Raw genomic sequence first — 13920 nt, 5'->3', positions numbered from 1 at the left:
AAATGTTCTTAGCTACAACTTGCAGATTACAGATGTACCAGCTTTCTAATAAATGCAAACACTGAATCACTTTTGCAGCGTTGGCAAACATTTGGCTAGCTCCTGTTACACTGACCGTTGCCATAAGTTTACGTAGGTTATCTGAACTAATGCTTATCTGAGAGGCAAATGGTACGCAGTTTGCCTTCATTTCTTTCACAGTCTCACAAGAATGAGAGAATGAATAAATGAATAAACTTTATTCAATATTAGTTTGGCAGTTTCTTTCTGACGAGGCGGGGGGAAGAGGGGCTTAACCCCTGTCCCATTGATGATGACAAGCCTCAGGTGACGGCTCGAAGTCCTAGGACCCGGGCGACATTTTTGGCTAGCCAAATGGTCCAAAGATGGTTGGCCAGCTTTTCTTTATTGCAAGCTGTGCCCAAAAACTTATTTCATGTGTTCTAAAAGTAAGAACAAACGACGCTAGCTTTGTGCAATATTCACAAGAAAATTACATATCTTACAAAGTCACATGCAATAAGAACACTGCCAGAGTTTCTTCTTTGGACGCCTCTTTAATGGTGTGCATGGGATGTGATACCAGCCGAGGCACCAGTCGCACAAAATCGAGTCGAACTCTTTCAGGTCTCCGCGACACTCCTCACATTCCCACTGATGCACCGAGCGTTTCGCGTTTACCACACTCGTCACAGCAATCCAAGCATCACTGGTGAAGAAAGTTCTTACAATGTTAACATCCACGCTGTCGTCCAAAACACCGCAGTGCAGCAACTCCGGCTTTGTTTCAACGTCCTCTTTTTCGAGGACCCTACCATTCAGGGCACCAGCAGTGGCAGCCTCGCCCACTAGCCACGTTAGGACTGTAGATTTCTTTTCCTCAGAAGTGCGAGACCTGAAGGGCCCGGAGTCTGGAAAACATTTTCTTTTTGTGGGAACCATGGTTACATTACTTTCCTTGGGGTGCTTGATGTTGCTCATACAAGGAGCAATCTCGATCTCCTTGACGGCATCAGAGGATGGTGTATTTGCCTCATTAGCATTGAAACAGGTGAGAGGTTCGGAGGTTTTCATTGGTAAAACAGTAGGGGGGATGATGTTCTGCCCACTTACGACTGGCACAACAGTTGTGACACATGACAGGTGGGCAGCAGCTTCATCTGCTGGCAAAGTGAAGGTGTCCAGCATTGCTCTTGCCTGGTACTTCTGAAACATTTGCAGGTTTGAAGCACGGAGATGTGATGCATTGGTTATCCTTCTCCCCGCCACCTGATGCCACTTGCTCCTTTACTACAATGCTCACATCCTCATCGCTAGACCAGTCTCTCAAAAGTGCCTCCAGAACTTGCAATCTTCGTCTAAACTTTGGCATCGAGACTTCAGAAATCATTCTGGCAATCTTGCCAGCAACTGCTGCAGCTTTTTCGTGCTTTTGACGGCTTGATAGAATTGGCTCATCCTCAACATTGTCAATAAGCAGAGGTTCAATCTCCTGATGGTACTTTTGATGACTTGATGGGATTGGCTCACCTTTCGCACTGTCAGAGGGCACAGGCGCCAGCCTCACAGAGGCAGGTGCTTGGGCTTTTACATTGTCATTGGGCAGAGTCTCTGACCTTGTCAAGCCATCAGAAGCACCATCGTAATGCTCTGGCTTACGATGGTGCTTTTGATGGCTTGACAGGAGCAGCTCACTTTTTTCTCTGTCAATGGGCAGGGGTTCTGGCTTTTTATTCTTTTTTGACAGAGGCACTTTCGTGCTTGGAATGTTGTGCGCTAATGGCCTGTGCTTGAAACCAGGGCCAACCTTCCGCCTTTGAGGTGTATGCTTAGAAAGAGGCTTCGACACAGTGTGATTAGTGTGTTGGAGACACACACTTCGGACCTCCAGGTTGGCTCCATCTTTGGTGGCAACAACATAGATGTAGAACCCGCAGTCATGCTTGAAGGTCCTGCAACAGGGTATGCGTTAGCCACCAGACAAAAAAAGTCACAGTTTCGCCGCAAGGGCGAAGCAATGAATGCGATAGCAACAAATTGGGATGTCACACGAAGAACGGCAAGCAGCTCAAAACTTGCAGCGCACTGCTCAAGCACAAAGGACACACGAAAAGAACACAAACAGGACTAGCGCAAGCTAACAACTGTCACAGCTTGACACTTGCAGCGCACTGCTCAAAAAAAAAAAGGACGCACGAGAAGAGTGCACAGGTATACACGGGACATGCGCGAACTAACAGCTGTCACAGTTGTTACTTCTTTGTGTTTGAGCAGCGTGTTGCAAGTGTCGGCTATGCACAACTAACTAGCCCCTACTTTGGCTCTTCTAGTTAGCGGCTCAGTCTGACAAACATGGCTGCGCTGCTGAGAGTGAAGTAACCTTCGTGCACTCTGCAACTCCAACACAAACTTTGTGGTGAGAGCACAATACGTACAAACCGCCCCTCTCACAAGATAAGCGCGTGCATACGAGCGGCCACGCCCTGTAAGGCAAAGCACAGGTGGTACAGGTAGAAGGCGCCCGCGCATCCCAACTCCTGCGAAAAACTGGCAAGGTGATGACAGCGTGCCCTTCACGCCATCTCGCTGGTGATAAAAAACATTTTATGCAGAGCACCTCCGAGCTCTGCGTACTGCCAGCGGTAAATGGTGCATATAGATAGGTCGCTGTTAGCATAGTGGAGGACGTATGCTGCATAGCAGAGTCATTTAAGGCGGCATGCTGAGGAGCGAGGGGTTGCAGGTTCGAATCCCTGGTGTCGTGCTTCGAATTTTATTTCTGAATTATTTTTCTTTGTGGGTTTTATATATACCAGTCTTGGGCAGTAACTACAGTTACTCGTAATGCATTACCAGTAACTAGTTACTTTTTTCAGCAACTTGTAATTGTAACTAGTTAGTTTTAAGTCAGAGGAACTTGTAACTGTAAAACCGTTACTTTTTTTACACGGTAACTGTAACAGGAAATACCGTTACAGTTACTTCTGTTTTTATAAAAAATTATCCAACTGCAACACTCGTTAAAGGCCAACGTTAAATGCTTTCTGCTTTTTCGAACTTCCTTCTTTACCATATCATGTGTACACCTTTCAACTTTACACAATAGGGCTCCCCTCGCTGTTTAGGAGAGGAGGTCGCTAAGAGGATTATCTTCCCTGCAGAAAGCCGAGGTCTGAGGTTGGTCTTTAACGCAACTTCAAGTTTACTTGTAAACTAAATATCGTAAATCAATCATGTTGCAACTGAACAGCTTGCTAAGTTCATGTCCATTTTTTTTTTTCGGAATATACATCATTTTTGTCACTTGAGCTTGTAGCTCTGTTCTTAGTGTATCGGTGGAGCATTAGGACGCCTAGTTTATAGTCTCCTTCGTCCGTGGCTCCGAGCTAGTCCTGTCTGACAGCTAGCTATAAAGCTATGAACTAGCGAAGCAATTTTTTTAAAACCTCTCTGGAACTGATTGTAAATGATTTACTCCGACTTAACACAACAATTATTAACAATATGACATAGACGTTTCGCCTCCTATGCAATTCTCAGGTTGTTGCAAGCCCACACGTCGTGGTGAATGAACCACGATTCCAGGAGTGTTCTTCCCCCTACCTTCGTTCACAAGCCAGTGTCGTCCCATTGTAGGACAAAACTATGCGCTGTTTTCCAGCAGTGTTCAGCAAGCCCCATCGTAGAACGCGTTGCATGGGTTGCTCTAGCAACATCCCGTTTTCCCTGCCCGTTCGATGTAAGTCGCGTTGCAATCCCCACATAGCACTTGTAGATGACCCCGCTCTGATTTGCTCTGATCGTCTGCAGGTGTATGGTCTTTGGGTTTTGCGCCAGTGTCGTCCTATTGTAGGACAAAACTATGCGCTGTTTTCCAGCAGTGTTCAGCAAGCCCCATCGTAGAACGCGTTGCACGGGTTGCTCTAGCAACATCCCGTTTTCCCTGCCCGTTTCGATGTAAGTCGCGTTGCAATCCCCACATTGCACTTGTAGATGACCCCGCTCTGATTGGCTCTGATCGTCTGCAGGTGTATGGTCTTTGGGTTTTGCGCGAACACATGTCAAGGTGTAACTTGGCTTAAAAACGGTTTGTATGCCCAGTGGATGCACAGCTCTCCGAACAGGGTATGATACACCTTGAGCATAGGAAATAGAGCATAGGAAACGACGACTTCACTCGTGACGCACTCCCTGTTCCTCTTGGCATGCATTTCTGGATATCATTAATGAACGTCGTAGGATACTGCCGTCGTTCCTGAGCATCAACCACGCTTTCCAGTTCCAGCATCGACAGAATGACGCAAGGACTGCTTGGCCCCCTTTTCCTTCGGCTAGGATTTTACCATGTGCAATTTCGACTACATGCACGCCTTCGCACATTTTGATTAAATAAATACTATAATTTCTTTTGTGATCTATTCCTTATTTTATACAGTAACGGAAAAGTAACAACGTTACTTTTTCACAATAACTGTAACTGGAACTTGGTAGGAGTTTTGCACCTCAAAGGCGGATGCACACACGCCTCCGCCAATGGGCGCGCACTCCAGACTGACGTCATGAGCCAGACTGCCGTTGACCCCGCCTTCGGCGAAGGTTGCCGAGTGCATGAGCGCGGGACTACTTCCCCTACAGCCCGAACCGCACGTACGCTCCCAAACGCGCACGGGGCGCGCGTCAGCGCGCGCAGCCCGGGCGTCTCCGGCGAGTTATGGCGGTTTCCACCCACACACTACGCGCGAAGGCGCACGTGAAGCGCGCGCTTCCTCATGCGTGCAAGACATCGTTTCGGCAGTGTCTCTGTTAGGTGGGCAAAGCGTTCGGTTCACCCATATAGCCGCTTAAAACCGGCTGAAGTGTAAGTTGAGCGTTCTGCTTGCTTGGCTTGAAGTGTACTGTGTGTGTTGTAAGTAGGTGGCGGCAGAGTAGCGTTCAGGCATGAGGTAAAGGCCGTTTGTGTGACCAACAGGCTTGCGTGGTGAGTGCGTGCTTCGTGGCGTTGTGGCCGTTGTTGGTGTTGGCAGAGGAGGCACACTACTGTACTGATGTTGAAATTGAGCGTGAACTGTGTGCATTAACGAGAACTGTGTGTGTTGTAGAAGTCGTAGCAAATCGTTGCCGCTTTTGTTGCGATGTCCTCCGGTTCAGTGGACCACTGCCAAATCTATAAGCAATGATAACGAGCTGTACGAGCATGAGATAAAGGCCATGTGTTACGTGATTTGTGAAATGTGTCTGTTTGACGCACAGCTTGTACTGTGGCGTACGTGTATGTGTGGTAAGTGCGTGCTCTGCGTGGCCCGTTTGTGTGGCTTGCGTGGTGGGTGCTGGCAGGGGAGGCACGGCACTACGCACTACTGTACTGGTGTTGATATTGAGCGTGAACTGTGCGCATTAACGAGAACCACCTCTGACCGTAGGGACGTGATCGCGTTGTGTATGTTGTAGAAGTCGTAGCAAGTCGTTGCCGCTTTCGTTCCTGCGATGTTCAGTGGACCATTGCCAAAACGTTCAGTGGACCATTGCCAAATCTATCAGATATGATAACGAGCTGTACGAGTATGAGATAAAGGCCATGAGTTACGTGATTTGTGAATGTCTGTCTGACGCACAGCTTGTGCGTACTGTGGCGGACATGTATGTGTGGTAAGTGCATGCTTTGCGTGGATCGATCGCTTACAGTTGGAAAGTCATCTGGGCGAAGTGTACTTGAACCATCACTTTTATTTAACAATGCGTCTAGGGTTACGTCCAGACGTAACTGTAGCCGTCGCTATCGTTACGCCCAGACGTAACTGTCCACGGGGTCCACGGTGCAATTCTGCCTCCGTGGTTACGCGTCCTATGCGCAGACTAAAACAACTCCTTGCTGTTTTTAATCTACTGTCCCTGAGAATATTTGACGTAAGTTAGGGGTGGTCACCTTGTGGTCGGTGTGAAAGGTTAGACGTTTGCACCTATCAACTGTAACGTTCAGCACGGCCGCTCGCTGAATTAAGCGACCACTGTCGTATCACCGATTTACCAGCATCACTTATGTATTGAGACGTGCGTGGCTTGTTTTGCCGGACTGTTTCGCGTATCAGCAGCTCTGTTGTCGAGACAGACCAGCTGACGCACTTTAGGAAGACGTTAATTTCGGCCTCCGCCGGAGCCGCTGCCTTCAGCCATCGTCTCGGGTGCTGCCTTTTCCTTAGCTTCGTTGAGGCGGTCAACCTCAGTTTGGGGCAATCACGGTTAGTGAAATAAAAGTAAAATAACTGCAGGTCTCCATCGAACTTGATGTAAGTACGGTTTGCGTGCCCGTGTTGATGTATCACACGTCACACGTGTACACATAAATGTCGTCTTTAGAAAGCCTCCTTCCGTCCAGTTATGTTGGTGCAGCCTACTTGGCCTACTCGCAACACATTGTTGCGAGATTGGGCTCACCGTCGCGGCGTTAGCAGTGTAGTATGGATGGGCGGTCGGCGGCACATATCCAATTAAGTGTTGCACATATCCAAGAAAGCGCGTTGACTACAGCCCAATGGTGGTATATACGCCCTCCATTGCCACATTAATGCACGAAGCCGTCCTAACGTTCCTATTACGTGTGTGAGAAGTGCAATCCGCCAATCAATGGGGTACTGGCCTTCGGCGACAGTCGTGTTTTCCACTGTGCTCGATGTTTTTTTTTTTCTTGCTTTATTTGTACGTGCTTAGGTTGTGTTCTGCCCATACTACAATATAAATGGTGTTGTGCGACTGAACCATATACTTCTTGCTGTAGCGGCTACAAAAAAAAAAAAGCCTGTATTTCTGTGTAATTATAGTGAAGTGGAACTCTGTGCACTCTGCTTTTCTGTTTGCATGATTCCGTGTACCTCTCTAGAAGTGCGTGACTTGAGGTCTTTTTTACTGCTAACCGGCCTTTGCAGACTATAGTTCATGCTTGGTATCACAAGGATTTCTAAATCGCCAACACTTCACGAGATTGCGAACAGTCATTTACGAAAAGTCCTTAAAACACAGTTCTCTCCCGACTGACTGGAAAATGGCATCGGTTGCTCAATCTGGCCCGCGCAACGTTATCAATAACTACCGCCCCATTTCACTCACTTCTGTGTGCTGCAAAATTCTTGAACACGTTTTATATACCGCCATTGTTAAGCATATAGATAGTAATCTCTTATTGAACTCAAACCAGCACGGATTTAGACATGAACTATCGTGCGTCACACAACTGGTAGAGTTCACACATGTTTTAGCAGCAGCACTGGACGATAACTCTTCGGTTGATTGTATTTTCCTCGACTTTCAGAAGGCGTTCGACACCGTTTCGCACTACTTATTACTGCAAAAACTGTCCAGCTTTGACATTAATCCCCAAGTTATTGCATGGGTTGCTGAATATTTACGTGAGAGGCGACAATGCGCAGTTGTAAACGGCGAACAGTCTGCAATAACTGATGTTACGTCAGGGGTGCCTCAGGGATCAGTACTGGGACCCCTTCTTTTCTTACTTTATATCAATGAGATTAACGAAAACGTACAATATCATATTAGGCTATTTGCAGATGACTGCATATTATACCGCAAAATTACCTCTGAAACTGACTGATCTGTGATCCAAAACGACTTATGTGCGATACACGCATGGTGTGAGCGATGGGAATGAAACTGAAGCTTAAGCAAACGGTGTGCATGAGGTTCACCAGAAAAAAAAAAGTCCAGGTGAATTCGAATACACAATAAACTGCTCACCGGTAAAAATGGTGTGCGAATACAAATACCTAGGCGTTTACTTTTGCCCCTCTTTATCATGGCGTCGGCATGTGGATTATACCGTAGGTAAAGCTTGTCGGAGTTTGGGATTTTTGCGACGAAATACACGTGCATTTCCACAGCAAACCCGGGAGTTATTATATAAAACATACGTAAGATCAGTGCTGGAATACGCGTGCTGCGTGTGGGACCCTTCAACAGCATCAAACAAAGAAAGATTAGAAAAAGTTCAGTCCATGGCGGCAAGATATATGTGCTTAATATACCCATGTATGACAGACAGTTTAGTTCAACGGAATCTAAGGCGATATTAAAATGGAAGTCTCTGCAGCATGCGAAGAGCGTCATTTCGACTGAAGCTATTACACAGCATATATCTTTTCATACTCGAATTCCCCGTGACGTATACATTAACCGGCCTCACTACACATCAGCACGCAAAGATCACGAACACAATTAAGATAAGAGAATATAAATGCAATACATCGTCCTTCAGCAACTCTTTTTTTCCCAGAACTATCAGTCAGTGGAATCGACTTCCTTCCACAATTGTAGGAATTTCGTCTAATGACGCATTCTTTCTGGAATAAAAATGATTGAATCTTTTGACCACTGAGCCTTAAAAGAAATCATGCGTACGCCTGGTAATCACCATGATCTATACTGTATCCCATTTGTAAACTGTGTTGTTTTCTTTTAGTGCTTCCTTTGCATCTTGTGCTGTACTATATATTTACCACTGCCGCGCTTTGTTGTAATTACTGTTCGCATTGCCATTAACTATTATCACTGTGCTTTCTGTTTATTTTAGATTGTTTTCCCAATGTATACGACATTTTTGAGCTGTGTTCGACGCAGCTGTGTACGTTTGTGTCGGCGTAGAATAATCTACATTTTCATTTGCACCTGCAACTTTCATGCTTGTTCTTCTTCTGTACCCCCCCCCCCCCCCTTCCACTCTACGTAATGCCTGTATGGGCGCTATGGGTATTAAATAAATAAAATAAAATAATAATTGTGTCTCAAAAATTCTGCATTCACACCTCCATACCGACACATGCATGCACTCACTTATTAAAATATAAAACAGCGCTTTTTAAACACAAGACGAAGGAAAGAAGAGACGTATGTGTCCCTCCATTCCTTCGTCTTGTGTTTAAAAAAGCGCTGCTTTATATTTTTACCATGGAACCTCACCAACTCGCCCAATTTGCGTGTCTTGCTCACTTATTAGTCTGCATACAAGCCTTGGAAATTGAAATGCTTGTTTATATCTTGCAGACATACGTACAAGCATTTGATGCTGTGCTAACACACGGAATAGGCTGCCCTCTGAGGACGCGCGCAGGACGTTCGCACACTCGCGAACACGGTGTGGCTAGCAGACGACGCAGGGAGCCATAATCAGCTGCTAAAGTTACGTCCACCGTGTGATTCACAATGCGCACTTAAGTTTAATAATTATCTTGCCAGTCTCAGTGGTTGGCTCGTGTCACTGGACGCTGTCGCTTCGCGGTGCGCCGTCGTCGCTCCACTATTTTGCTCGAGTGGCTGGTGTCACTACAGCAAGAGTACGGAGCGCGACGTGGGCTGGGGCGTCCACCGCTGCCACCAAGGCGATTTCCTTAAACAAAAAATATTACGGCGCCCGTGGAGCACTTAATAAAAAAGAGAGAGAAGGACAACAGCGAGGTTCGAACCAACGTCCTCGCAGATCCGAGCACGACACGTACTAGCCCGCTGCGCCACTAGAGCCGATCGGTTCGGTGCGTCTGATCTCACGCTGGACGTAACTTTAAGATTTGTTATTCTTACGTCCAGACGTAACTGCAACGGCTCCTATAGTTACGTCTAGACGTAACGCGCTAGACACTCCGTTCTTCTTTCCATCAAGAACCACTACAAATCGCATACACATGGCCTTTATCTCACGCTCGTTATCGTTGCTTATAGATTTGGCGGCGGTCCACTGAACACGGGGACATCGCAGAAACAAAAGCGGCAACGACTTGCACACGAATCACTTTCTACAACACTCTACACAACGCGACCACGTCAAGGTCAATTAAATAGGTCGCGAAAGTCGGAACGAAAGTGGTCGGAAACCTATTGCGACAAACATCAAACACCCGCGTGACGATTAAAGCGCTACTAGGTGAGGGGGGGACAAATAATGAAAACAAAAATTAATTAAGCATTATTTTTCATTAGTTTTAAATTTATTTGTCACGAATTAAATTAGTAGATTACTTTAATCAAACTTTAGTCTTGGGAATGTGGTTGAGTGGCCAATTTTTTTTTCGTTTATTTTCAGAAACAGCGGGCACATGCAGGCAGTCTGGTAACATGGGCCAACGGTTTTGCGCATTTTGAGATGCAAATGGCGTCGCTCGTTTTTGCGCAGTAGGTTTGTGCCTGTCGTCCGTAGATATTTCCTCGCATAACCGTTGTTTTCTAGTCGTGGTACTTGGCAGAAGGTAATATAGCCCATCGCAGCCATCGGGAACCGTTTCAGTGACTGTGTTTTGCCAGCGCACGGCCGGCGTGCTGTCGCCCTTCGGGATGATGAGTCCGCCACGCTACGCGAAGAAACGCTGTGCTGTCTACGATGCAAGAGCAACACGTGTGCAAGGTTTGTGTGTGTGATGATGTGGATTGTGTGGCCCGTGACGGGGCGAAGAGGGAACGACAGTTCTGCTCTGCGGTACGCCTTGGAGGCGAAGACGACGAAAAGGAAGCGCGAGCGGGGCGTGCGGCTCGAGGAGTTGGAGCGCGACACGGTTGGAACGGCAGCCACTGGTCGGCGGTTCGGGTCGCGACATCGCTTAACCAAGCGTCCGGCAGCCATGTGGACCTGGTGAGCCTGATTCCCGCTCTGTGCCCGGTGCTGACACAGAGACCGGCAGCCTAGTCTGTTCCTGGCCTGAGGTCCTGGGGCCCGAGTGGTGTCACGAGGTGGCCGCGGCTCATGTTGGCGACGGGCAGCTACCTGCGCTGCAGTGGCCTGGTGATCTACCGTCCTGCAGTGCCATCATCACCACCACTACCACCTCGCCACGGTCAAGGCAGTGTGACTGTTGACTGCCCAAGGAGTACCGGTGACGACCGACCTCGCCGCAGCGGCAACAGTTCATAACGGCGAGTAGGACAGTTTTGTGTGCGAGGCGCGTAGGACGTTTAGGATGTAAATAAGGAATGCTGTAGTGTGTTGTGTGTGAATCGTCAGGGTTATCGGCTGTGTTAAAGTCTGTGGTTTGTGTACAGAATCACCTGACTGCGGTTGAATTATTTCGGATCCTGGGCCCACATTACACCATCACAGTGTGCACGTTGAATTGTTATGCTACTTCTGATTTCTGTGTTATATATTTGGGGTAATATCCTGTTCAACTGCAATATTTCGCCAATAAAATACACCTTATTTATCAAATCTGTCCTTTTCGTCTTCCCGTTATCTTGCAGGCTTCCATTTGGAGCCGTCATAGTGATAAGAAAAAGAACATGCAGCTATAAAAAAAAGGTAAGCGGCGGCGCCCTGTCAAAAATTTCATAATTTCGCTCCCATCGCGTTAAAGCGTGACGTCATTTCCGCTTCCGGTTGTGACGTCATCTTTTTCTTTTTTTTAATTCTGTTTGTCCCCTCCTCACATAGATGGCGACTGTTGCAACAACTAGCCACCGGCTTGACACGTGGGCTTCTACGGAAGTTACGCTACCAGTTTATATATACCTTGACCACGTCCCCACGGTTACACCACGGCCAGAGGCGGTTCTCGCGCACACAGTTCACGCTCAAAACCAACACCAGTAGTGCCGTCTCTGCCAACACCCACCACACCACGCAGAAATAAACGGCGGCCTGAACGCTACTCTGCCGCCACCTACTTATACACTTCAAGCCAAGTCAAGCCGGTTTTAAGCGGCTATATGGGTGAACCGAACGCTTTACCCCACCTACCGTCTCCTGCCACCCGCGCGCAGGAGACGCGGCCAATTACTGATAGTTCATCAGAATACTTACAAAACCTCCTTCTGTTACCTTTTTTATTGTTAGATGCATGCAAAAGTAAATAAGAACTAAAATTTTTCATATGATGTGTATCATCATCCGTCGGTCAAGCCGGTGCTCCAAGCGCTTCCAAGCGCGCGCCGCGCGCGCCGTCTCAAGGTCGATATCAGTCGCCGCGAACACTCGCGTACCGCGCGCGTTTTGCCGCGCTGGCTTCGTCTGCGCATGCGCGGCCTCCGGAGCGCGTACAGCCAACGTACAGCGCGCGCTCGGCCAGCGTACGTGTGGTTCGGGCTTACTTCTGCTACTTCTCTGAACGCGGAGGCGATCGGCTGCCGCGCTTCGGTAGACCCGGCGGCTACGCGACCCGGCGGGTTATGGTGCTTATAGGGAGCTTTCACAAGCGGCGGAGGTGCTGTGCATTGTGGGTAGTCCGCCATTTTGAAGTCATAGTCAACCAAGCCGGGAAGCGCGTGCGTGCGGCAGCTCCGAATAAACAAACAGACGTGCCGGCGCGATCGCGCATGTTCCTATTGTGAGGAGCACCGAGCATTAACTACGAAGTCAGCGAAGACCAGAATGTACGTATCCACGCTCTCCCTTAAACACCGCGAGTGATACAACGAGAAAATCCAACTACCCGGAGTGGACCCGTTCACGCTACAGGTAGCCGACTGTGAACTTGTGACCACTCGTCGATGCCTCGGACATTCGTGAATTTGTGGTCTTGCGGACGTGTTTTGTTACGCGGCAGCAGCTCAAAGGATGGGGGGCCGTTGGCGGCCACAACTTCGTGACAAGCGGCTGGGTAAGCGAGCCGCGAATGAAGCAAGTTGCTGCCGATAGCGGGATCATCATGACACAGGTAAGCTTGTAAGGACGCTTTTAGATATTTATCTTTTGCATTCTTTTGTAATGTGACAAGCCTCAAGTCGAAGTGTAGTTCCTGGGGAAGGTTACGGAGAACTTGCCGCGCACGGCCTGAAACGGCGAGGCGTGTTCCCACATCGCAGCGCTCCTCTTTTACGTGGAGTACGGCCTGCGAGCGCGTGAAGAGCGCTCGTGCACAGACGGCTCCAAGAGCTGGTTCCCTCCTACCATGAAAAAACTTGAGGTGCGGCCCGTTGCCGCAATGGGCTTGTCGTCATCGGCGATGAAGAAGTGGCGCATCGACACTGCAACAAGCCAACTTGTGCACCGCAGCCTTGACCGCGACCATTTCTCGGCGTACTGATTGCAGCTGAGTATCGACCTGCAGTAGCGAGCACTTATGTGTCGTCGGTGAGAAGCAGCAAAGGTGCCGATTAGCATCAGCTCTTAGAGAAAGTGCAATAAGTTTTCATGAACTTTTGGCAAAATATGCCAAGGTGTACAGCACGCTGCAATGTGCGAGCACGCCTAGCCGTTTCCGGCCATGCACGAGCAATGCGCAGCAAGGATTTCTCCGTCACCCTTCCCCAGGAACCACACTTCGACGGGAGGCTTGATGCGGGCCTGCGAATGGGTCACCTAACAAAAGAATGGAAAAGATAAACATCTAAAACGCCCTTAGAAGCTTACCTGTGTCATGACGATCGCGGCTCGCTTACGGCCGCTTGTCACGAAGTCGTGGCCGCCAACGGCCTTCCTTCCTCTGAGCTGCTGTCGCGTTACAAAACACGTCCTCAAGACCACAAATTCGCGAATGTCGGAGGCATCGACGAGCGGTCACAAATTCACATCCACTATGCCTTCGCCTGCCTGCAGCGTGAACAGGTCCCTCCGGATAGCTGGATTTCTACGTTGTATCACTCGCTGTGTTTCGGGGAGAGTGTCGATGCGTACATTCTGGTCTTCGCTGACTTCGTATTATTGCTCGGTACTCCTCACAAGAACAACAAGCGTGATTGCGCCGGCACGTCTGTTTGTTTACTCGGTGCTGCCGCACGCGTGCGCTTCCCGTCTCGGTGTCTATGACTTCAAAATGGCGGACTACCCACAATGCACAGCGCTTCCGCCGCTGTGAAAGCTCCCTTGCATTTGTATTAAGTAGGTGCTCTGTGTCATAAACGGCCACCACAGTGGATGCGGTACTTACGAGGACGATCGCCCAGTAGCGGTCGAGGTGAATTTCTTTCCCCGTGAATGCAGCAGTAGTTTCGGCT

At 48.5% G+C, this 13920-nt stretch overlaps 1 protein-coding gene across 1 annotated transcript in view; it reads right to left on the bottom strand.

Annotated features, from left to right (window-relative positions):
* Window positions 1-415: 415 nt before the first annotated feature.
* LOC125757408 (uncharacterized) overlaps window positions 416-13920 on the bottom strand; it is a 13697-nt gene continuing 192 nt past the window's right edge. Inside the window, exons 2-3 of the mRNA XM_049412992.1 lie at window positions 13854-13918; window positions 416-1952 (exon numbers count right to left, since the gene is read on the bottom strand). Of these exons, the coding sequence (XP_049268949.1) occupies window positions 1157-1952; window positions 13854-13918 (861 nt within the window). The 3' untranslated portion in view covers window positions 416-1156. The remainder of the gene's footprint in view (window positions 1953-13853; window positions 13919-13920) is intronic.

This window comes from Rhipicephalus sanguineus, chromosome 2 (genome assembly GCF_013339695.2).
Source record: "Rhipicephalus sanguineus isolate Rsan-2018 chromosome 2, BIME_Rsan_1.4, whole genome shotgun sequence".
NCBI lineage: Eukaryota > Metazoa > Arthropoda > Arachnida > Ixodida > Ixodidae > Rhipicephalus > Rhipicephalus sanguineus.
This window is presented reverse-complemented; position numbering and strand designations above follow the sequence as displayed.